This window comes from Hesperophylax consimilis, chromosome 6 (genome assembly GCF_061612785.1).
Source record: "Hesperophylax consimilis isolate HC1 chromosome 6, BYU_Hcon_1.0, whole genome shotgun sequence".
In the NCBI taxonomy this organism is placed as follows: domain Eukaryota; kingdom Metazoa; phylum Arthropoda; class Insecta; order Trichoptera; family Limnephilidae; genus Hesperophylax; species Hesperophylax consimilis.
Window position 1 is genome coordinate 37,719,463 of NC_142841.1, and position 26,163 is coordinate 37,745,625.

At 33.2% G+C, this 26,163-nt stretch overlaps 1 protein-coding gene across 1 annotated transcript in view; it reads right to left on the reverse strand.

Moving 5' to 3' along the window:
- Positions 1-965: 965 nt before the first annotated feature.
- Positions 966-26,163, reverse strand: part of LOC149423316 (disks large homolog 1-like) — a 469,358-nt gene continuing 444,160 nt past the window's right edge. The window contains exons 6-11 of the mRNA XM_089632667.1: positions 22,081-22,290; positions 17,667-17,799; positions 12,727-12,793; positions 7,461-7,671; positions 3,895-4,052; positions 966-1,277 (exon numbers count right to left, since the gene is read on the reverse strand). Coding sequence (XP_089488793.1) covers positions 1,274-1,277; positions 3,895-4,052; positions 7,461-7,671; positions 12,727-12,793; positions 17,667-17,799; positions 22,081-22,290 — 783 coding nt within the window. The 3' untranslated portion in view covers positions 966-1,273. The remainder of the gene's footprint in view (positions 1,278-3,894; positions 4,053-7,460; positions 7,672-12,726; positions 12,794-17,666; positions 17,800-22,080; positions 22,291-26,163) is intronic.

Below are 26,163 nucleotides of genomic sequence, written 5' to 3' on the forward strand. Positions count from 1 at the left end.
CAGGTTATTTACGAGGTATACCTTAAAATTGCTTTATAAAGCAACAAAATGAATTTAAATGTCCACTTCATATTGAGATGAAATAAGTAATGTAAATTTCTCACGAAACATCTATTTATAAGGTAAGTAATCTTGATAAATAAAGTCTTAAATTTTTTTTAATGATAAACTGATGTTTATAAGACAAGGTTTTTTGCATAGCACAAAGGATAACAAATAATTAGTCGCCCGAAATACCAATACAAATTGAAAATATCTCCCAAGTAAAAATAAATGCCACCGACGGGAATTGAACCCGCACCTTCTGATGTCAGGTTAAGCGCTCTGGACCACTGAGCTACGTCGGCTTATTTCCAACACGCCCAATAATTCCTCGGGAGATATTTTCAATTTGTATTGATATTTCGGGTGAATTAATTATGTATTTATTCAAAATTGCGCTTAACCCATCCGTGCGCTAAGCCTTCATAATATAATAGAAATTTTTTTTTTTTCTTTATTTCCTATTTTTGATGCTGATTTATAATATTTAACTTTATCGTGACCATGGTACATTGTAATAAAATAAACCGTGTTTCAGCATCATTGAATGATATAAGTACCAAGAGATACTAAGTCATTGGCGACATTGGATTCCATTAATATCTACAAGGAAGGTATTTTTAGAATGCATCATCAGATATATTCAGTGTAGATTGTTTTATTGAAATAAAAGACAAATATTCAGAAAAAAACTTTATTTATTTATTAATCCAATAAAATTAATGCCCAGTTTTAATTCCATAGAATTATAATACATATTATAATTGAAAAGATATGTGGAGTATTCTAGGCAATTTATAATTTAAAAGTTCATATTACAAATGGTATTTACAAAAAAAAAACTTTAATAAATTACATTTCATCGAACTTTTGATACAAATGTGAATAACAAGTTTAAAGTTACAAAGAAGAAACAATTGATATTAATTTACAAAAACTAAAAGCATTTTATACATTTTGTTACATAGAAACTATGTTTTAACTTTTTTCTAAAATATTTACAACATGGCTAAATAATTAGAAATTTATACACAGTTCGTATCACTTTTTCATTTTTAATGAAATAATAGTTCACATTTAGTTTTAAATACAGCTAATATAAATAAATACATTTAATAAGGGATTAGTTCACTGTCTTACACGATGGCAAAAATATGCTTGGTTTAAATTTTTTTCCAAATTCACTTTGGACATATTGTTTTTGCGATTAGTTGTTTTAGTTGTTAGGCAGTTACCTGAAAAAAAAATTATAAACATTAATGATTTCACAAAAACAATATTTGATTGAAGAATTCCATAGTCAAGCGAAGCGCGGATTGAATGCTTTAATTACACAACAGGGAAATAACGCTATAAAGTGTGTAATTAAACAAAACTTTAGTTCAGTAGGTACATTGTGCCTTTGGAATAGTGGGGTTCCATCTGTCTTTTGTAAATGAGATATTAAGGTTTTAGTTTCGAATACCGAATAAAATACTAAAACATAACATTTTTAAAAAGCGAATACAAAGACCATATAGTAATTGATTTTTTTTTATGACACATAATTTCCGAATTTCTAATTTATGAAATATTTCTCTTGAACTCATTAAGTTCTTGATCTTAAATATATATTTATATTTAATAATATCCATACAAAACGTTGAGACAAAACGGTTATTATATGACAAAAATAGAAAAAAAATAAGATAGATTTTTTTCTCCGGAAATTATTGAAAACGCATTTTGTTCTGTTATTTAACATGTTATAGGTAAGAAAAAAATTACAGCGTTTCATTAAATGCTACATAGACACTGTCGAAAGATGTTTATTCTATTTTGAACGAGTCGTGTTTTTCTGACATATTTTCACATTTTTCGCAATCATTTCATTTTTTTCTAACAATCATATTTACGCATCTCCCTTTCAAACCACTTTACTCTTCTTTTTGAATGTTTACTAAGGATCGTTTAACTAAGTTTAAAAAAAAATTTAGAACCTCTTTGATTTGAAAATCAGCTAAACTCAGAGCAACTGATTCAATCTGATTAATTTAATTAGTTTTTTTTAAGCTAAACGCCATATTTTTGGTGAACAACGTTTTCAAGCGTTATTTAAGACAATTCACATTTTTATAAATTTCATTTATATTCTAAGTTTTACGCATTTTGCAGATGTAACCTTGTTGTCCCAAGGGATTTTGATTGAAGTACAACGCAAATGAAACCGCGTTGCTTCAAAAATATTTTATCCGTGGCAGATAGAACTAAGTTGCCCGTTAATTTGCAAATGAAACATTTTTATTCTAAATCTAAAGAATAAATATAAAGTAAAAAATTTAATAAATTTCAAATTGAACCAAGTTCTTCATAAAGGGCAGATGAAACTTTTAAATAGAATTTTGTTGCTTTATTTTCTGTGAACCTACATAGAAGATGAATTTATTTTAGATAGGGGAAAAAAGGTAAGATTTTGATGCAAAAAAATCATATATGGCCACAATGTTAGGATGGATGTTACATTGTTGCTCCAAGGCTACGGCATTCCTTTGCTAAAATGTCTTGTCGTATACCAATTTTTATTTTATTTTTATGAACATGTAATATTTATAGAGCTATTAACGACAGTAAGCTATGTTTTAAGAAATCAAATTAAGAAAAAAATAACGAAGCTTATCCTTAGCAAGGCCTAAGTAAAATGAATTTCTTTCTAGGAGACGACCTCATTACATATTTGTTGACCTTGTGAAAATAAAGTTGAGAATGAGCGTTAATTTAATACTAACAGACCTTTTTTACAATATTTTTAATTATGATTGTGACTTTGTAAAAATAATACATAATATATTTTTGGTCCTGATGTGTCGTTGGAATAATTAAAAACAAATATTGTGATTGCAAAAGGGAAAAGGTGAAATTAAAGGGCTAATTTAGGGTGGAAATGTAGAGATTCTATGTTTGAGTAACACTTTGACTTAGCGGTTTCTTTCATCGATTAGAAAGAAGCGGTTTCATGTTTATGTCATATTTTTCCAGAGCACTTCATTCTATTGATTAGAAAAAGCGGTCTGATGTTTAGGTTACACTTTGCCAGAGCGCTCCCTTCTGTTGATTAGAAAAACCTGTCTCATGCTTAGGACATATTTTGCCAGAGCACTCCCTTCTATTGATTAGAATTAGTGGTCTCATGTTTAGGTCATACTTTGCCATAGCGCTCCCTTCTATTGATTAGAATTAGTGGTCTCGTGTTTAGGTCATACTTTGCCATAGCGCTCCCTTCTATTGATTAGAATTAGTGGTCTCATGTTTAGGTCATACTTTGCCATAGCGCTCCCTTCTATTGATTATAATTAGTGGTCTCATGTTTCGGTCATACTTTGCCATAGCGCTCCCTTCTATTGATTAGAAAAAGCGATCTCATGTTTTTAGGTCACCCGAACGATCAGAAAAAGTGGTATCGTACGCCATCTGAGATCGGTGCAAATTTGAAAAAAATACTGATTTTGGTTGCGGGTCCTAAACCTGTGTTTGTTACTCTGGTTCAATGATTTCGAATTGGTTTTGAATTTAAATGTTATTGTTTATAATGAAACTGATAGCGTCAAGAATTAAAACTATAAAGTAACTCTCTATGTAAATATAAAATAATATTTTAGCAGAAAATTATGTGCCAAGAATTCAAACTATCCCATCTTTTTGCCAAGGGTCTGCGCTAGTATTATATTGTTTTCTAAGAATGTAATCTACTGTACGTATCATTTTATTTCTTGCTAAAGAATACTGAGGCCAAGGGAGGTTTGGACCACCGAAACCACCCCCACCCCACTTTTATACACGCCCTTGCCTGCAAGACACGCACAAGTTCTCTCTTACCTTCTGCAGTAAAGGTTCTCCTCACTCTTGGTCAGCTCGCCTCCCGCCGCCACGCGGTCCCTCAGGATCTGCATGTTCAGCTCGTGGATCTTGGCTTCTAGGCACCGGTACTCCTCGGGCTTGTACTGCGCTATGATGGTCACCAGCGGACCCGTACCCTGGTTCAAAACAAACATGTCGATAGTTAAATATTGTGGCTTCGGATTCTCTCTACGATTAATTACATTCAGTTTCTGGAAATCGGTAGTTAGCATTTTATCAGTTAGAAAGTAATACGTCGTGTAGTATACCTTGCAACAGGCTATTCATGGATGTCATTCTTGACACTTGCACCCCTTATAAGACAAAATAATATTAAAATATAATTTTGTGAAGTTTCTCACTTAACCAATACATCAATTACACTTAATATAATTATGACAATTTGTAAATTTTAGGAGAGAGGAATAGTGTCGTGTAATTAGAGCCCAGTCAATAGAGTAATATATTAAAGGCGAAGATGTAGTAAATATTATAATTATTTATAACTAGCTGACGTGTACCCGGTTTGAGGTTGAGGTTTTGAGGTTGTGAATTCTAGTGTTCCTAAATACTGGGTATTGTTTTAGGGTGGAAATAATATTATTCTAAAGAATTGAAAAAGTATATTTTATATAAATTATGTTTCACTTGATCGTGTCATGTTATCATCGGGCGTCCCCGACTTCCGGCCTTCACTACTGTGTACCACATTTTTACTATTAAAAATACGTAACCTGACTTATTTTATTTAAAACATGTCCAACCAAAATTTAAAAAGAAGTAAACAAAAATGTGAAAACAACCATAAATTTTTATTTTACCACATTAACCTTTTTAATATTTTTCAAATTTACTCGGCTTTCAACGCACGCAGGAGTATGTGAACCGTAAATGGCGCAAAAAGAAAATAAATTACGAAAGCAAAACAAAAGAAAAGTGGGACAAATAAATAAATAAAATTTATTAATCACGAATATTTCGCAATTAAAAATCGCTGTAATTGAATCCTTTTTAGCAATCAATGTCATCGTTAACGACAAAGTGGATGAATCAGGTAATGCGATCAATGGAAAACGTGAATCCTGACTTTAAAATCCATTGAATAGAGCATGTTTTCAGTGTAGATTGGATTCCATTTAATTTGAAACGCGAATGTGTTCGTATGGCGCGGGTTAATTAATGATCTTTGATTCTGTGATGATGTTAGATTGGAATATCCGTTCGCCATACACGAGCTTACAAAGCTGTGTATAATTATAAAAATAATTGACTTTGTATCGGATTACAGTTCCCAATTCGCGCCGTTCGCACGCAGCAGACAGATTGGGATTTTCGATTTAACACTGAAATATAGACGACCCAAAACGAAGTAGGTAATTATCAGATTAAAAAGGTCACCATTCATTACAAATATTGAAAAATAAGTTTTTTTTTAATTCTTGATAAGACCTAAATAAACGGTAATTGGATCGAGTTTCTTCTACATCTGATACCAGGATTTAACTTACAATATTTTACGCTGTACTTTAAATACCTGTGAATAATCCAATTGATTTGGTTAGAAAACCGATTCAATCATCATTTGTTCTAAAAATCTGAGAAGTTGATACAAAAGAGTGTTAATAATATTGATTGTAACCAAAACTTTAGCGTCCCTGCTGAGTACAATATCAATTATTGATACACTCCTGCACAGGCTACCAAAGTAGTCGATAAGGACCCCTTATAGGTCAATTTAAATTGCACGGGTCATTGTTCACTAAAAACAATTTCCAGAGTCCACGAGATTTAAATGGAAGTAGATGCAAATGGACTCACATTTTCATCAAGTCATCTTCAACATTCAGGCGTTCTTGTAATATAATATTTTATTGGATTAACTTCTTATTTAATTACTGTGAAGATTAAACCCATCAATGTAATATATCATCGAAGAAAAAGATAATATTCACAAATGTAAACGAAACATGACACAGAACATGACAAAGAAAAATAAAATGTTAACGTAGTCTGTAGTGGATAATATTGTAAATTTTGAATTTGAAATATGAGATAGACAATAATGACATTAAATAATTAGGTCTGGATGGCCGAGTGGTTAGAGGCATTGTCCCGGTAGGCCAGAGATCCTGGGTTCGATTCCCAGTTGAAACCGTTACCTTTTTTTTCTATGTCTTGTTCTGCTTCATGTTTCATTTTATTAGTACTATGCAAATAAAAATATAATAAAATTAATAAAACTGTCTGACAGCGAAGATATATAATTACAATTAATGACTTACATCTAAGACTTATAACTAGTGACTTAATAACATACATATATACTATTAACATTATATTAACCAAGATAACAGCAAATGCGAGTAGTAGCTGATTTAACATTTATACATAGAAATTAAAACAAAAAACATCGACTGAACTGAACTTCGGTCCATTATTAACGTTAACATACCTTTGAGATGTACACGATATACAGTGCTATTCCACACGTTTAGTTATAAAACAATACACCATCTAATTCGTCAGCTAACCGTGCTCTTCATACTCTATATAATATTTGTCAAAACTTAAACAATGACATTTTTTTGGAATCATTGCCCTACTTCAAACGTGGCATCATGTCAATAATATAAACTGTTCAATGGACATACATGAACAGACGTACGCAGTCACACACACACACACACACACACACACACACTTACACATCCACCTATACACTACAAACGTCACCTGGTAATTAATGAATATACATACCATTTACAAGACATTACAAGGAAACATTTCACAGGTATCCAACATCAAATATTTAATTCCTGTTAATAGTTTCATTACTGTAACTTATGTACTGTTTGTTTCTATAATATTAAATAAAAAATACATTTCTTTGCATAAACACCCTCACCAGGCTGAGTTGTTTTTGGGAAAAACTCATAATATGGTCTCCCTTATTGTCGTGGTGAGAAATATTATGTAAAACTAAACGGTGTTAGAAAAAGAAAACACGACGCTTTATATTCAAATCTAGAATTTAGCAAGAGAATAATTAGAATGTGAATTTAATTATTAATAATTTTTTTACTACCACAAAAATTGAGACGACAATAACGTTCATATACGTTTGTCAAATAAAACTTGTGTGTTTTTTTCGATATCAGTAATTTTAGTAAAATAAAAAATTGTGAGACATAAAATTTTTTTTTCTTGAAAATATTAATATTCCATTAAAAAAAATAAAGAGATAAATTGAAATGAAAGAAATAAAAGGAGAAAATTTACTAATTTGACATTAACTTACAGACTTATGGACTTAAATTTAAAAATTTATGTTTTGTGGTTATGTAGATTTATAGAAAATTGTATATATTTTAAGCTAATGAATAAATGTAATTAATCGTGGATATTTACCGTAGATGATGCATCGCACAACATTAATCAGATTAAGGCTCCCACTTACGTGTTTATTCATCAGTAGCACTTTGACATGGAAATTACTAGGGTAAGATAATGATGATGATGATCAGATGAAATAATAGTTCAAGTACCTTTAGAGCCCGGGCCGCTTGTTCGTGGCTCGCAGCGGTCAGGTCCGCACCGTCCACGGCCAGGATCTGGTCTCCGCGGTGCAGCCGGCCGCGCGCCGCGCCGCCCCCTGACACGCCGGATACGAACACTCCCCAACCACCGCCCTCGCCGCCCACGATGTCCATGCCGAGCCGGGAACCGCTGCGCCGGAGGGTCACCGTGCGAACACCCCTTAACAAAAATAACAACTTTAATATTTCACAAATGTAATCGATTAGCTAGAAAAATTCTGATCTCCAGTCAACCTTCGTGTATTTAAAAATATATATTACGAATGTTTTCGAGTGAAAAAAATATCTGATATTGGTTTACGTTTGCCATGTGGAAACTTTCCCTCTTTGAAGTATTTATGAAGGATGATATGTGTGCGATATTCGCGTAGACTATCGACACATGCAATATGCATTAGATTATAATGGTTATAATCAAGGCAGGTATGTGCCTATTTAAATTAATGCTCTGTTTGCTGAACCAAAAAGATAGGTATTCGCGAATGTGACTTACGGAAGAGTTGGTTGTGATGTTCGATGATATGGTCCTTTTGGTAGCGCTCGTATGGTGGAGGAATTCACAGGCACTCGTATAAGATTGAGCTAATTATAACTACGGTTAAAATTCGAATTTCGATTCAAACCAGTAAAATTTGAATCCTAGCCTCCTTATTGGTTGGAGCGTAAAAAGAGTTAAAACAATTCAGCGTCATGAAACAATAAGAGACGCACTATACCCATTTTAACGAGTGATCCCTGACATTATTACGTCTGCGGTGAATTTTTTTATGTTTCCTTTGATGACCTACATATGTATTACTGTGAGATATACGATTTAAAGAGTATTAAAATGTGGCATTCTGGAGGAGGCCCACCACTTCTCCGCCCTGTTTTAGGTAGGTACTGATGGTACTCCTTCAGAGCTCTCGCAAGGACGTTAATTTTTTGATATAACGTGTCTACATTTCAAGTTTCAAAACAAACCTCCAACCTCCAAGGTGGCAACACTACGATTTTTATTGGCATTTAAAAAATTACCATAAACATTTTATAATATATTCCTAAAAGTCATCGACCGCAGTCGCTTGGATGGTGATTTTTTTTACTAATTTCTTTTATATAACACTAAAAAAGTGAAGTGAAAAATATCCTTTGTAACACGTTGGTGTTATTAAACATGTTTTTAATTTAGTTAAAAGTGGTAATTTACAGTTTACAAGAAAAAACAATCGGAAAGCTACTTTAAAAATTATTTTTTTTATGTGATCAAAATTTTACTATTTTTAATTATCAAATTTTCATTTGCATTCAAAAAAAATATTTTTACTGTTTTATTTTGGATGTTATGTTAAAAAATACAAAATCGCTTTGAAAATTAATTTCAATAGTGAATATTTTTATATACATTATGTTTTTCAGAATACCCTAGGGGTTATCCATTTCAATAACTCCGTCGATTTTAAATGTTTTTCTTTTACCAGGGTTATTTTGAGTATATTAGTTTTAACGATGAGCAAATATTTATGTTTGCCGTTTTTTAATAAAATTTATTTTCAATGTCTGGGTTTAAAACAACGTAAAATTTATACAAAAAAATTATTATCATATTGCCTTCTCCGGGTTTTATGACATTGACTTCTGTGTTCGGGCAAGACTTACAAAAATGTGAATTTCTTGATAGTCTTAATATTATTTTACTATCTCTTTACCCTCGTTTCCTATTCTTTATTTTACAGAAAATTCTCCGACATTCAAGAAACCATAGAAAAACAGACTCCAGCCCGCGAAACGTTAAATGATATGAAATGTACATATTTGAACGCGAGTTTGAGAACAAAATTTTATTGATAAAAATTGCTTCTGTAACATCCTCGTGAACCCAAATATGACAATAAATTCTTTAGAAATCTTAATAATAAAATTGAGAAGTCTTTTTTTCGGTTATCGTTATTGATGTGACATCCACAAATATCGAGAATTCAATGATTCCGTATTGAATCCCGTGGCTTTGTGTCAAATGCGGAATAAATAAAAATCCCCAAATTGATGAAACAAGAACGTATGAATCTGAATTTATCCAAATAACTTTACAAGAAGATTTCTGCCATATATTGTGATTCCTGGAAAATATTATTTCAAATGAAATATTTTCCATGACATATATTTCAACAATGCAGCGAAATTTTTCTTAGAAATCTGGTAACGCCAAATTATCAAATGTACACAACTTGTTATGTCGGGAGTTTTACTTACTAGTTTTTTAAGGGGTTCTTTTAAGATCACCACTTAATTGCCTTTTTTATATGTGAAACCGCACAAAAGTTCCAACTGCTCCCAAACGTTTCAAGCCAATGTGAATATGGCAACCCCGTTTGAGGCATGTTGTGAGGATGAAGTGGAGGGGATGGGAATGAGACGGGGAAGAGGAAAGTGAGCGAGTACCTGGCTATTCAGATCTGGTCAATAAACACGGCTAAAGCTATTTCAAGCTAAGTTTCATTTCTGAATGGTGGTCTTACACTAGGGCGATACTGACAGCATATTCCTTTCTGGAACGTGCCGCAAAACACACAAAATATTATTTTGAATATTAGTTATTTGTGAAATAACACAAATTAATAAAACAAAATTTACTTGCGCACCCGCGACCTCCAGCTCGCTAGTCAAGAGCCTTACCGCTCGACCACGCAGCCCGTCATTGATTACATCCATTACGAGCTTTGGAGGTAAGAAATATATATGTAACGGTTCAAAATAATGTTTTTTGTGTTATGTATATAAGTAATGAAATATTATATCAGTGGCTTAGTTGGCATCGCGTCTGGGTCTCAGGCAGGCGTAGCGTGTTCCATTCCTTGGCTGGATAAGTCTATCACGACACAAGTAACATTGACATAAAATATTGCTAATTTATTAAGAATCTCTTTAAATTATTCGTTTTTCGGTTAAAAACGGGACTGCAGACTTTTAACGAATGAATTGGCAGGTATTCTTATAAATTATCAGTAATACACCAATGCATTTCGCGATGTCGGAATACGTGTTGATTAAAATACTAATATTTTCTCAATTCGCCATTGTGTACTATTAGGACAAACTCAAATGCATAAACACGTCTTTGATAAATTATTGTTTAGCATCGAAACATTTTTATGGTTATTCTAATACGGTTCCTACCTAAATTGCCCTCTTCCTTGTTTATTCCATTTTCTTAAAGGTCTTACCATTGAAAAAGGCCCGAAGATATCGATCTGGTGAGTGGTTTATTCTATGGGATTGATGTTATTGTCGTCGTTGCATATTTGTGGCCCCCTCGTAATAATTACCCGAAAACAGTAACATTAATTAGCACCAATCAGTATACATATAAATTAAATTGTGTGTTATCGAGAATGAGCATAGAATCGATGAGCCGATTCATGTTGCAAAAAAATTTTGCACTGATTATACAGGATTTTCCAATAAGAGGTGTTATTTTGAATAGCCTGCTATTTCGGTAGATGTTACTTTTAAAGCTGTCATTTTTAAAATTTGACTAGTAAAAACTACGTCATTAATAAAAATGGAACGATACACGCTTCAACAACGCATTAAAATTATTAAAATACACTTGAGTGAATCAAATGCAAATCATCTTGAGTGATGAGGCCCATTTCCACCTCGGCGGCTTCGTCAACAAGCAAAATTGTCGCATCTGGGGCTCGGAAAACCCCAAGAATTATTGTTGAAAAACCTCTCTATCCTCAACGTGTGACTGTTTGGTGCAGTTTATGGTCCGGCAGAGTTATTGGACCTTACTTTTTAGAAAATGAGGCTGGAGCAACAGTTACAGTGATTGGATTGCGCTATTGAGAGATGATTCATGATTTTTTATGGCCGGAATTGGATGGTATTGATCTGGGCAGCGTTTACTTTCAAGAAGATGGCGCTACGTACCACACAAGCAACTAAAACATTGATCTTTTACGATTGAATATCAAAATACCACCTCTTATTGGAAAACCCTGTATTATGTTTTACTTGCGTCTCTTACTTTTCTGTAATATTTGTGTTTCATATATATTTTTAATTTTGAATTCTTATTTTTATTTGTTCCATATTTAAACCTTTATTTAGGTATATGAAAATTAATGTGTCCTATGTCTGAATAGATTTTGGTAATTGTTGTACCTATTTTTATATAAACTGAGTTTTTATAACTGGATTGGTCTCACATAAGTGAGATTGTCTTTAAATACCCAGTATAAATAAATAAATATCATGTCGTGAAACTTTAACTATTTGTGACACAAAAACCGCTCGTTTTGTGAACCATTACTAGATAAAACATTCAAGACTAACATTAAAACTTCTAATTGAAGCCACAACATTCACAAGATAAATTCCTTTCCACACCTTTTTCTCCTTGATAAACACAATTGTTCAGTCTTATTTTCTTAATAAAATTTACAGTCCATTCGTCGAGTACCAATCAATTCGGTACGCAACAATAATACATGTTTTAAAAGTTTATTAGGAAATGGTAAGCTATCTCATTTTTAACAGGATTTTAATAAATCAGAAACACCCATTTATATCCGTGCGTACTGAAAGCACTTAAAATTTTGTTTATAAATCGCCTTTCATGCCGAAGGTAAATTTATGGCCATAATGCATTTCTTATTACGAAAATAGCGAAGCATAAAGTGTTCAACGAAATTCCCCAGATGTGGGAAGGATATGGAAAAACAGGCAGAATAAGCAAAGTAGGTACAATACTTGGAAGCTGAAATTTCCAAAAGAGGTAGTAATCTCGTAAGCAATGTTCCTGTTTCTCGACTTTATTTTGGGAACGTGACAAAACTGGCAAAATTACCGCAAAGGCGGGGAATATTTCAATTTAGATAAGAAATGCTAAGGCCAACGAGAAACAAAGAGATGAAATAATACGAATTACATATAAAAATCTGAAGCGGAAAATAAAAAAAATCTCTTCCGAGAACAAGATGTAGACTCTGTGATTCGATTTGGGAAACTTTTTTACTTCAACAGATTTAAACTATGAAAGTTTTTCAATTGGACTTATTATTATGCAAAAGTAGTTGAAGAAATCAAAAGGCCGCCACAATTTTAACATACAAATCGGTTTAATGAACGTTCGATAGGTATTTCAGCGATAGTTTGCAAGTTACTTGATAAAAGCCTTAAGAAAATAGCAAAATCGTTTGGAGAAAGTCATGTTTATTTATCAACCAACCTTGGTATTTCGTCGTCAGGAGTCGCTAGTTCATGAAGAGCGGAACACGAAGTGGCCTGTGATCGCTCTGAAAAAAAGTAATTACATTTATATTAACAAAATGGCTGACAATCAGAAGGCTGCGGGTTATTTCCCATTTCTTAAATTTTTGTAATAAATGTTTATATGTAAATACTTCAATGTTGTTGTGTAGATTGTGTAGTTCACTAGTCTGGAACCAAATTGAGTATAACTCCCCTATTTGGTCACTGCATTCTAAGGTTCACTTCGATTCTATTGAAAAATATATTTTTTAAACATTTAAATTACAAATTGCATGCGTTTACGTACATACTTGCTTTAATATGTTTTTTTTTTTTTTTCATTTCAGGCCTATTATTTAAAATCATTGTTTGTGCAAAAATATTAGCAATTTGTTAATAAGTAAAAGATTTATAAGAGGTTTCTATGTCACTGTGATGTAACGCTATATATACTACATCTAAATGTATCCTTTTGTACTTAAATAATGTAATTAAATACATATAATATTAATACATAACATAAATAAATTTAATATTCTCGTTGAAATACACAACGTCTAATGTCTTATGAAAAATGTGACATTATAAAGCTGCCCGACCAAACATTGATATCGGATATCACTTTTATTTTTTAAATCATTATTGCCCTCTTTGACAGCCCTGCATTATTGCAAGTGATTTTATTTAATGTTCTTAATATAGTCACACGATCTAACAATATCTCTCACTGTACAAAACAAACATTTTTGTTCAAACATGTTTAGTAGCCAACGCGCAGACAACGAAAAAACTTAGATAGCGTTTTACATATATTTTTGTTTAACAGTTGTTAGTTTACATTTAATTTTTATAGTCTCAAGTTAAATTTTAACCATGTTGGCATGTTAAATTGTTTTATAATTTTATAAATAAATAATTTATTCTGTATATTTAAAGGTGGACTTAAAATAGAGTACCTACCGCTAAATTATGGATAAATATGCCCGAAAACCGAAACAGCATTTAGAATAAGATAATAAATTGGCACGCCGCGCCGTCGCAAATCAAGTTGGTTCCAGAGAACGCTCAAAATATTCATTAATGAAAATAATAATAATATTAATTTATGAAACAGGGGACTGATGACTATGAAACAGATGAACCGAGAAAACGCTTTGACCAGTTCGAAATAAATACTATAAAGTGAAACAAATCATGGCCTAAAAACGAAAAACATTAGATTCTAATCTTCTCACATAGACGAAACCCAATATATGACATTTTCTATACACAAACATATTCTTTTCCATAGATGTAATATTTTATCAACTCATGCTTAGCAAAATTAAATAAACCTGAAACATCAAGAAATATTTTAAGAATCTGTAGTGGTACGCCACTACTCGAGTCGGTCGGTGTCGGGTACTACTGTATTACATATTACCAAGCGCTAAGGTGCTACGGTACCTAGGTCGTCGTAGAACCTACTGGACACTTCGGCCGTTGTTTAGAGGTCCGCTATTCCTATAAGTACGGGGCGAAAAAATCGCTTCAAATTATTGGTAATCAGGTTAAAAACGGGATTGCAGACCTCAAAAAATGAATTAACAGTTTCCTGATAAAATTTTAGTAATATATTATCACGATGTCAAAACAAGTCTTCATGAACTCCTAATATTTTAGCATTTTGTCATTATACATTATCAAGGAAAATGCTGGTTCATGGAACACGTGTTTTGATATGTTAGGAATTTGCTAAAATTTTATCAGGAAACGGCCTGCAATTCCGTTTGTAACCCAATAATTTGAAGATATTCTTTATAACCAATACTATTTTTTTTCCTTGTAGGTACATCTTTTACTTTTTTTAGTTGGTCGATCCTAGACCTTTAGACTCTAAGAGCTGTATATTTTGCTCTCTTACAATCCGTAGCAAATTACGGGCAGCATTGTTGCTGCACACAACTCAAAAACTCATATTGAGAATTATATTTAAATGCCACCCTACTCACCCCCCAGATACTTTCTTTGCACGTTCTTGGGGTTAGAATATTTGACAGCTATTTACGAAGACCTGTGCTATGAATGGACAAACAACCTGTGTATAGCTCCACCAAACCGAAGTAATTGTATATCTAAATAAATATACTTTAAAAAACCAGTTCGGTTTATCAAGAAATCGGAATTGAAGAAATGAAATATTGAAAGTATAATAAAAGGTTATATAGTGATTCTCGGTTAAACAGGAGGAGGGCATCAGATTTGTGCTTACATTCCTCATGCACGCTCACAACATAACCATCAGTTTATCTTTTTTTATTTTCTATAGTTTTTTTTGCTATCTTGTATTAACTAACACTAATAGGTTTATTGCGTGGTAACTATTTTGAAATGTAAATATCATGTTTTATTTTTATATCATTCTCCCTTTCAAGGGTATAGATAGACCCTGGCCTTGCAATCAGTTAGGCTAAGACAATCTAGAGCAGTCACCTTATAACCTACTGACGCAAGCTGTAGCATATTGACACAGTAAAGCTATACTGCTGTAACCGCCATTATTTACCCAGAAACATGTTTTTTCTGCATAGATCCAAATTAGCGTCCGCTTGTTTTAATATGATTTTATGAGCACTGTTTTAATGACAATTCAGTTTCTAAATTATTTTGTCTATCGTTATGACATGTTAACCAATTGTTTTACGATTTAATCCAACAAAGTCAGTTGTAGCCAATTCAAATAAGAGCTTTCAACCCTAAGGCCTTAGACAGGCTAATGGAATTTATTGTTTTTTTTTCAATATTTCAAGATATCAAAATAAATACGACCAAAGAACCTTGGAATACAACATCCAAAAAAAAAACTTATTGAGAATTTAATAAAAAAATGGTGAAATGGTGAAAATTTTTTTTCACCAAATTTCGTATTCCATATTCATTTTTTTGTTTTTTTATAAATATCTTATGTTCATGATTAAAATAATAAGCAAACAATATAATTTCTTATGTTTGTATCTAACATTCTAAAATATAAAAGATAAATCTTACAATTTCAGTACATATGATAAATGTATGCCGCCGTCCTAACAACAGTTAGTGGTTAGTGTAGAGTGAGAAAGAGATATTAAAATAGTATAAAATACCGTATAGTAGTTTAATTTCTCTCTCATATCCCAGTTCGCAAGTAGTAAACACTGATCCGTATTCTCCGTATCATTTGAGTTTTTCGAGCAGAAGAACATTAGGTAGGTATATATATATTCGCGACTACTACCCCGACCATCTCCTCAAACGAAACGCATTTGAACGCCTATGATGATATTGACCCCATAGTCACTGCAAACATGGTGAAAACCGCCATTAAAAACATGAAATCCGGAACATCAGCAGGACATGACGGCTTAAGTATCGAACACGTCAAACATGCAGGGGTAGCGATTCTGAAACTACTGGCAACATTGTTTACCGATCTCATAAAGAGTGGTTATCTACCCAAAGACATGACAAAGACAATCATAATACCGATAGTAAAATCTAAACTGACAGACATAACTTTACAGGAAAATTACAGACCGATATCCATCGCCACAACGACCGCCAGAATATTTGAACGAGTTCTCTTAGACCAAGTCGGACCCCAATTGAAAACGAAAGACAATCAGATGGGTTTCAAAACAGAATGCTCCACGGACTCAGCCATATTCTGCGTAAAACGGACGCTGGAATACTACAGGAAAAGAAAAACAACAACTTACGCATGCTTTTTGGATCTTAGTAAGGCATTCGACAGAGTTTCCCACCCCCTACTATGGAAAAAACTAAAGGAAAGAGGGATACCATGGAAAGTGGTAAAAATTCTCGAATCATGGCATAGTCAACAGAAAAACCTTGTAAAGTGGAAAGACGGATTCTCAGAACCCTATTTCTTGAAAAGCGGGGTCAGACAGGGAGGATGTATGTCCCCAGTACTGTTCAACTTATACATGGACGAATTAACCCACAGATTAAACAATGCTGGAGTGGGCTGCCACATCGGAGGTCTATGTGTTAACAATATGAGCTACGCAGATGATATGGTTCTGATGGCACCGTCAATACGGGGATTAAGAATTCTCCTGAAAATCTGTGAGGAATTTGCTCACGAAACCAACATGATATATAATGCGAAAAAAAACAGCACTGTTGGTCATAAAACACGGGGAAGGCCCAAAAAACATTCCCCCAGTCTTTTTGAACGGTGAGATTCTGAAAACAGTAGAAACCACAAAATATCTAGGACATATCATCAACAACAAGTTAACGGATGATGAAGATATTGACAGGCAGAGGCGTGTACTGAGTATAAAATGTAACATGCTCAGTAGAAGATTTCGGCTCTGTAGTCCACGAGTGAAAAGGACGCTCTTCTTAGCCGTTTGCACCACCCTGTACACATGCGAGCTCTGGGCTAATTTCAAGAAAAGAACAATGGAAAGGCTTCGGGTTCAATATAATAACGCCTACCGATTGATGTTTGGACTCCCAAGGCACTGCAGTGCCTCCTCGATGTTAACAGAAGGGCGAGTTCCAGGATTTACAGCTCTGTTAAGAACCAGGATTGCAGGACTGAGGGAAAGGATAAACCATTCCAGAAACACTATTATCATAGAATCCCGTCTGACTTCAGGATCGAGCATTGAAGACCATTGGAGAAAGATACTTGCTCCCACAATCTTAGATCCGATGGATTTCCGTGCTTCTCTGCTTTAACTTAATTTCATTTTCTATTTAATTTTTAATTTTTTTTAATCTCTTTTTATTTATTTTACTTTATGTAAATATTATTTGTACTTATATCCTCTATGGGATGTGTGGGATTGCACTAACCTCCCCACATCCTGGAATAAAGAATTTATTATTATTATTATTATTATGTGAATGAGGGGACAACCAACTCACGTCTGCCTGGGAACTCTTCCTGTATGACGTCTCTAGAAGCCGGGATGATGATGAGCTCCACGGTGTCTCCGGCGGCCTTGAGAGCTGCAACAGCCTCTGCGTGGGTCACCCCGATCAGGCTTCGGTCACCAATCTACGCAGGTAAAATAACTTATTAAAAGTCACCAACGTCTGATCTTTCATCCTGTGTGAAAACCACTCGGGTCACCAAATGTCATGTCACTATAAAACTCGTTCTATCTAATTTTATATTATGGTCAGACTTATATCTAAATATTCATAAATATGAGATTCTCTGTGACGGTGACACAGATTTGATTTTTATACAAATCTACAGTTTATTACGAGAAATTATTGATGAAGTTTTGCACACTTGACCTTCAAAAAAAAATTAAGGTCACTCTCTACATGTTATTCCTATCATGTAGACTTTCTATCCCTATCCCATTTTACCGTCCCTTAAAGCAGAATTTTGCTTCTTGATGAAATTTAGCACACTTGATGTTCAAAATAAGACGAAAATTATTAATGTGCACATCTGATTTGAAAAAAAAACTCTATGAAGAGCCCGGACAACGCCGGGGACTTCAGCTAGTATAATATAACATAAAGAAAGAGCACCAACTTTGTCTTTGCATTTAACAGTTTACCATAGACGCTCCCGTCTTATTTTAAATAATTGTCAAGTATTGCCATTTTTTCATAATTATTTGTACATAAAAAGAAACAAAAATTAAGTGACAATAGCCTTTATAATACATTTTTAACTAAATATGTTATTATTAGTTTCCTATGTGGTAAATCAAAAGTCACGTTTACAAAATAAAAACACCGAGAAGCGATTTTTAAGACAAGCTAGGTTTGCGTTAAAAATTATAAAGCTTTATTTGCATAATATCTCCGTTTGTTGAATGAAAATCTGGAAGATTCTTTCACCTGCTATCAAATATGCTTAAATTTCATTTTAAGATAAGTTCATTTTTAATAATAATAGCACACAAGAGTACCTAATTACCAACATAGAACACTTTGCAACTATGTAGAATATGGACATTCAAATAATTCAGAAATATTTTGAAGGAAACCCAAAGTATAGTGAACAACAATAATAATAAATATTTCTATTTTTTTTTGTGAAAAATATATATAAAGATTTCCTCACTGGGATCTCCCGTGCTATTAGATAATTGCAATTAAAAATTATTAAAATTTATTGTTAGCAAAATTTTGTACTCATTCAGTAGAATGAATAACATAACGTAATTATAAATATTATATTACTAAGTGTTTTTATCTCCGTATCTGTTGAATCCAGCTTTTTATTTGAGATTTAAATGTTATCAGATTGTTTTGATTTTTGAATGAGATTGGGATTTTGTTGTAGAGTTTACTACCAAAATATAGTACTTTTGACCGAATGTTGTATTTGTAGTTGCTTGTTGGATGTGTTTTGGACCTTGAGATCTAGTGTTTCTAATACACCTGTAGGTTGATATAACAAGATATCGTATATTGTGTTTTGTATTTATGAATACAAAAGCAGTATTGTTTTAGAATAGAGTTGTTTAATTGACATGATGTTAAGATTATTGAAGATTTCGTCAGTGCTAGTTTTTAAAAGGACTTTCAGAATAATTTTCATTTTTGCTGTTTGGGTTTTAATTAGAGTTTTTAGGATTTTGTCATTTGCACTGCCCCATAATATAACAGTGATTGAAAAAAACATGTTTATCCTCTAAGTCTTCTGTACGTCTTTTTCAATTAGAATATTTCTGATGGTATTGAATTTTTTTTTTTTTAAATAGTTAATTATGTTCAATCCATTTTCAATTTTAAATAATTTTGACAACTAGATATATTACACAGTCAACGTTTTCCAATGAAGGGCCATTTATTAAAACAGTTTCAAGTTCAAGTTTCTCTCGTTTTATTTATTTTGAAAGTGATGAATTTGGTTTTTGTGAGTGGTAGTCACGCCATTTTTTTTATTTTGATTAGTGAGTCTTCTGATTTCTTAAAATTTTCTGCTCAATTTTTCCAATTTATTTGAAGAACCTTTTATCTGCTAAACTTATGATTTTGCAGTCATATTGTATGTGGCAAAGGTTTTGAATATAAATTAATAACAGGATCAGACCCAGCATACTTCCTTGAGGTACGCCAAATTTGAAATCGAAAACTCGCTGTTTATGGTGTTAAGTTTGACCATTTATTTTCTTTTTTTCCATATAATTAAAAAAATGTTAGTTCATTGTCAGTAATCTCTATATTTTCTAGTTTTACAAAAAAAGATGTGAGTGATTTATTGTGTCGAAGGCTTTAGAAAGGTCAAGGAATACGCCAATGCATTTTGTTTATGTGAGTCTAGAGAATTATTGATATATTCATTTTTAAGGCTATGGCGTTGGATGTTCCTAGATTTCTTGTTAGATCTTGCTTAGTGTGTCTTCTGCTGTATAACATGTTACTTTCCAATTATTTCCATTAATTAGAAGAATTCATTTGTGTATTTGTGTAAAGAATATGTAGTTACTAAAATCAATATTAGCCATTCTAAAACCAAAATCTGAAACAGAAAAAGAACGGTAACATCTAGGACTCGAACCCTGGACTTTTGCCTTGTCGGGGCACAGCTCTACCAACTGAACTAATGGGACTTATTTAACTGTATCATACTTCGAATACGAACTATCAACATTCTCTTAATTTTTCTCACCGCACATTTTTATTGGCAGCTATCTTTATGTATGATCGCAAGATTCAACCCAAACTAAATGTAATCTAGACAGTGTCTTTTTCTTATTTTTATTTTAATGTGCGACTATTGACTTTTCTGCAAGTCTAAGATAAAATAAAGAATATATTTTTTACAAGAAAGAAAATGCAAGACCCGTCGACTGGGAAACATTACGTAAGCCTTGCATTACTTAGCATTATCGAATGTTCTACTCTTTAGAAAGCTTCACCTAAAAAAGCACAAAAAGTTGCGTTTAAGTACTCGAGCGGAGCAGATGGAGAAGATAAATCAGCCTGACGTCTCCAGTACCGCTTTGTCTTAATAATAATACCCGGGAACGGTTTATTATTATTTCCTACAGTACCTTTTATTCTTTACTCATCGTTTCACCTTATAAACGCGCCAGCATTTGTCACAATGCGATGGTTCCCAGAGCGTTTTTTTGTGCGTAATTAGGAATTTGTCAACAAGTAAGATTCACGGTTATGACAGGCTGGAGACGTTTTTAAATCCAATTCACGCAGAAAGGGCACCAGGAAACGTAATTATAATTTGTTACACAATTAAATTTTGGTGGATTTGGAAGTGGTTACGTTATTTTGATTTATTTTATTGTATTCACGTTCTTATGATTCTATCATAAAATTGAATTTAGCGCTTACTGCGGAAATAACGAGTCGATTGTCACAAATAATAAAGGATCAAAAGATAATATTTTTAAGGAAGTTTTTTATTATTTTACGTTCTCTTCACATCAAGAAATAATGTATTTCTTGTAACCTATTGATACCTAAAATCCAATAACCAAAGGTTGATCGCAAAAGATCTTTTGAACTTGGTAAGGGGATCATAATATCGAGGTTATATAAATCTATCAAAAATACTTATTTGAATTCTGTGTCTGCAACTGTGGTTTAATGAACTATAACTCAGATTTACTTTGAAAAGAGGCGTCATTTTAAAAATTGGAACTGTTTGTTTGAACAAATTCAGAGAAGTGATAATTTACCTACTTACCTATAATATCTTAATTAACAAAAAAAAAATTTAAATCGTCTTTTTCAACATTGGAATTAATATATCCCGTGATTTTTCACGGGTAACATTAATAAAAGTCAAAACGAAAACCTGAAGGAACAAAATAAACGCGCAGAAATGCCATGGGGTAATTTATGTTAATTCTTGTGGTGTTATAATCACAAATATACACAACAAATACAAAATTATAAGAAATGTCGAAACCAAAAAGAACAAAATACGAGGATTACAGAAATATGATTGATGGTATTTTGGTTTGGTTATTATTGTAAACATTATATTTATTACAGTGATGAAACAATTAACAGCTATTAAATATTTCAAGGTATGATATTTTTCCTTGTTATATGTAATGTTTCATATATGTGTTTGAATAATATACATTAATTATCGGGTGAGGCGTATAGTATATAAGTGTGTGTATGTGTGAGCGTGTGTACCTATATGGATGCGCATTGAACAGTTTATAATATTATTGATATGATTCCACTTTTAAATTTCGGCAGTAAATTCGAAAAGATGTCCATCAAATATTACTGATAGTAAGTAAAGAGAAAACCATTTATATTTTTGACGGGTTTGCGCCATTCTATTTTTTTAATAAAACAGGATGGTCTATAAGTTGGTAGTAGGTCTTACCTTAGAATTCCTGACGGCCACGATTTTGTCTCCCACAGCAAGACGGCCCTGCGCGGCACCATCCCGCGACACCTGCGTGACGAAAACCCCTCCGTCCCCGGGCACGTGAGGACTGCCGCGACCGCCCGCAATGCTGAAGCCGAGGCCACGCAAGCCTTTCTCCAGCAGCACGGCCACCCCGCGCCGCGAGGGGTTCGCTCGCCGGATGCACTGCAACAATTATCATATATTACTATCATTGCTCTGTAGGATTTTTACATTAACTATCCACAGGAAAACAATTTCTTTCATGACCTGTGTCATCTTTGGGGATGCTGTTGAAGGGTATTTTTAAGGAAATAAAGAGAGGATGTTCTGGGAATGAAATATGTATGAGGTGTGGGTACAAAAGCGACGGACGTATGAATTCATTTGTCCCACTGCGGTGCAGGGCTATGGGTCGATAGAGTCCTGTTGGAGAGGTTAAAGGGTCACCCTTAACCAGTGTCTCCCAATCCGACCTGCCATGCACTACGTGGATAGACGTATCCACCGCCAGGACCTAGTCAACCTCACCCCATGAACCTGAGCTTCCTTGCTAAGACACGTAACGTAGCGAATTACTTAACGTGACGTATGGCAGAGGTGTTGGACATCGAACAAATGGATGCCAGGCGGTGGTACCCGTAACCGACTTCTAAATTAAAATTTTTGATTTCATGTACAGGTAAAAAAATGCGGTTTTGAGTAAGTGACGCAATTTAGTAATGAATATCGTTATTATTATTTTTTTATCGTATCGAGACAGTGTTAATCAAAATATAAGAGAATTACAAGTACCTACTTAATTAAGAAATTTCGCAACATCTGTCATAAAAGTAAGGTTTTAAAAAATCTAGGAAATTTTTTTTATTTAAAAGCCATTTTTAGGAATCTGTGATTTTGAGATGTCTCCGAACAGAGATAAGCCATAAGATCATGTTTTATTGAGTACATTTGTTTTTTACATTTAATCCGCTTAAAATTAAACGAACAGTCACTTTTTACTACAAACACTATAAGCTGTAACTTTCTATTTTCGTTACTAAAAGTCTCTTGTTATGTATGAAGCTTTGGCTAGTCTAGAATAACCCATTAAGACTCTGTGTTCAACAAGCTCTGAGCTCTTAGAACACAGAGCACTGTGTGTCGTCACACATTAGGAATGTCTTTGTACGGACACAGTTTGGTCATAGGAGCAATCCCTGTGGAATACTAGTATAGAACTAATGCACAAATATGATACATTATGGTTGCAAAGCTGGTTATTAAGTTAAAATTTACTCCGAGCTAGTAGAAAGCATGTGTACATTGAAATGAAATATACATAATATACCTACACGCAGTATTAAAGATAATATTTCTATATTCTCTTTACCCAGTGCCCATGTTAAAAGGGAAAAGGTTTATTTTTTACTTTTAGACGGTTGCGACTTTAATTCCAGCAAAAATATGTATGATGCGCTATTTTACACTCAACCACTGTCTCGGATTTTTGTATCAGTCACGAAAAAGTTTAAATCTGTCTCGAATAACGAAAAAGAACCACAAAACCAACTGAAAAATCTAATTAGAAAATCAGATGATTTTATATAAAAATGGGTCTTACAGAAGATTACTCGTGGAACATCATCAAATAATTCATAATATTTCGAGGTAATATTACAAGCGAACAAATAAATTGTGTTCGTGATTTTGAAGTGCTGGAAAAGCTGAAACATGTCTTTTTTATTTTATGCGGGTGTTTCTAGGTAATATTAAGGACATAACTGAATATATTCAAAATACAACTGTTGTAAGTAACTGAAGATCTGGCTCTAGCCAGATCTTTTTTACTACTATTCTAATTACTACTGATATGAACTATGCACATAATTATAAAACACTCAGGTTTGCTAAAAATGTTTTATTATTTAACGTGTATGTAATAAGTTTACTTCAAAATGAGTACACGTATACACTTACGAATCCATCAAAATATTACGCATTTGAGCTAAAAAGGGGTCGTATAGAAAATTGTTCATAAAGCAAAAACTGAATTTATTCATTACGCGCCGTTTCAAATTTAAATAAATAAGTCGAATAACACACTGAGCGTAAAATTTTCTGAAAGCTTTTGAATAAATGGAGCTGAATTCGTAATTGGATCGCATTGTTCCCGCAAACTTTCTTTCAGCGAAAAAAAATCGATTTTTCAAGATGTCACCCGAGTTGTGTACAGCGTCATGCGCGTAAAAATACCGGCCTACTAAACAATGCATTAAATTGTTTTATAATGTGATAACCTCTTCAGGATCGGAAAAAGTTGTTTTCCCGATAAATTCTAATTTTTGTCAACGTGAGACTTTTTTCAATGTTTTATCGTGAAAATTTCGCCGAGAGAGTTGCCAGACGGCCTGATGTATTTTTTTGTTAACTAACAGTGAATATTAGTTCTTGATTCGCAGCGTTTTTTTTCCATAACATTGTTTTGAGAGTGAACACAACATTTTAACGCACAAAAGTAATTAAATTAGTCTGAACAGGCAAAAAAAACGATTAAATGTAATATCACTAATTTATCAATGTAACACTACCATACAGACACACACATTGTTTTATCCAAAAAGCTCTTGAACTTTTCAGGCTCTTTAAATAACCTGAGTCAACTATTTGAATAACTTGATCACATCATCATACCTTCTCAACGTAAAACTTTGTCTGCTCTTCCATTACAGGACTCACTAAAATATATTTTTTAAATTTGTATTCGACTTCGCACAAGAGCGCCCCTGTCTGTATAGTGTAAAGGCAAGGGAGCTATGACGCCACCCTGTTGGGCATCGTTGTGAGGCGGATTAAGGTAGGGGCTGTAGGAAGGGTAGTCGAAGAAGCGGCCCGATCTCATGAAGCCAACATCAAGAGATCAATGTTGCAAGCTCCTCAGAAAAGGCTTTATTAAAATACCCGCATAACAGATTCAGCATGCCCATATTGCGAATGTCCATTAAAGATAGCAATTGGTCTGTTAACTCATCCCATCCGAAGTGATTTTTACTGAATCTGACCACAACAACTTAATTAATTACTTTGCAAATTTGTCAGGAATTTCTCGATGTTGAAAAAATAACACAATTTTTTTTTGTATTAATTTGATAGAATTTTTTTTTAAATAAAACAAAAGATTTTTTTTAAATGCCGTAAGATGGCAATCTAACAATGTCGTTGACAACGTTGCTATTAACAATTGTCAATCAGAATCCTGAAGGATTATCAAGTATAATGGGGCTCCAGCCTGGAGGTGGCTGACAAACTCAATTGACCTGCGTACTTGACATCTCAGCAGATTAACTTGATCGGCAGAAGTCACCCTGAAATGTCCTACACTTTTTCATTGACCACTCACGTCTCGCAGTGTAATGTAATGTAATGTACTTTACTTGTGACCATGTGACCACGTAATGTCACCACCCTAAATGCCAAAACCGTCTACACACCCTTCAAGATGATATCATTTTTATTGTAACAGAAATTCGGCAGAAATTAACTGTTGTTAAAAAAAGCATTTCAGTCACCGTAAATGTAATTTGTTAGAACACTGGAGACACCACGTTACAACATACAACTGCTTACAAGGCAAGATATATATCATGTTCACAAACAGTCACCTTTTTACGAGATCCTGCTCGTAGCACGGTCCTATCTGATCTCTGTCTAATTGATTGCCTTGCCCAATCTTGACCTTTTTGTCGCCAGACGAACGAATCGCCTCGCACGATCTTCAATAATGTGCTGTTCCAGACAAAAGGATATATACATCAATAATTTATACTCGCAATAGTGCTGAAGATACAGAGAATTAGAGAAAGCTTTTCTACAGCTTGAAAAGATTTTTAGAATAATGCAGTTAATTAACCAGTGGAGCGATTGGTGTCATATATATACATTTATCCATAGACTAATGCATTTATCATATTGTCTAATTGATAACATTCCTCAAAATTTTAATATGAAAATAAATGAAACTTCTTACTGTGGTTTAAAGCCAATGAATCCACTTAGATTTCGCCGTTTATCCCATATTTT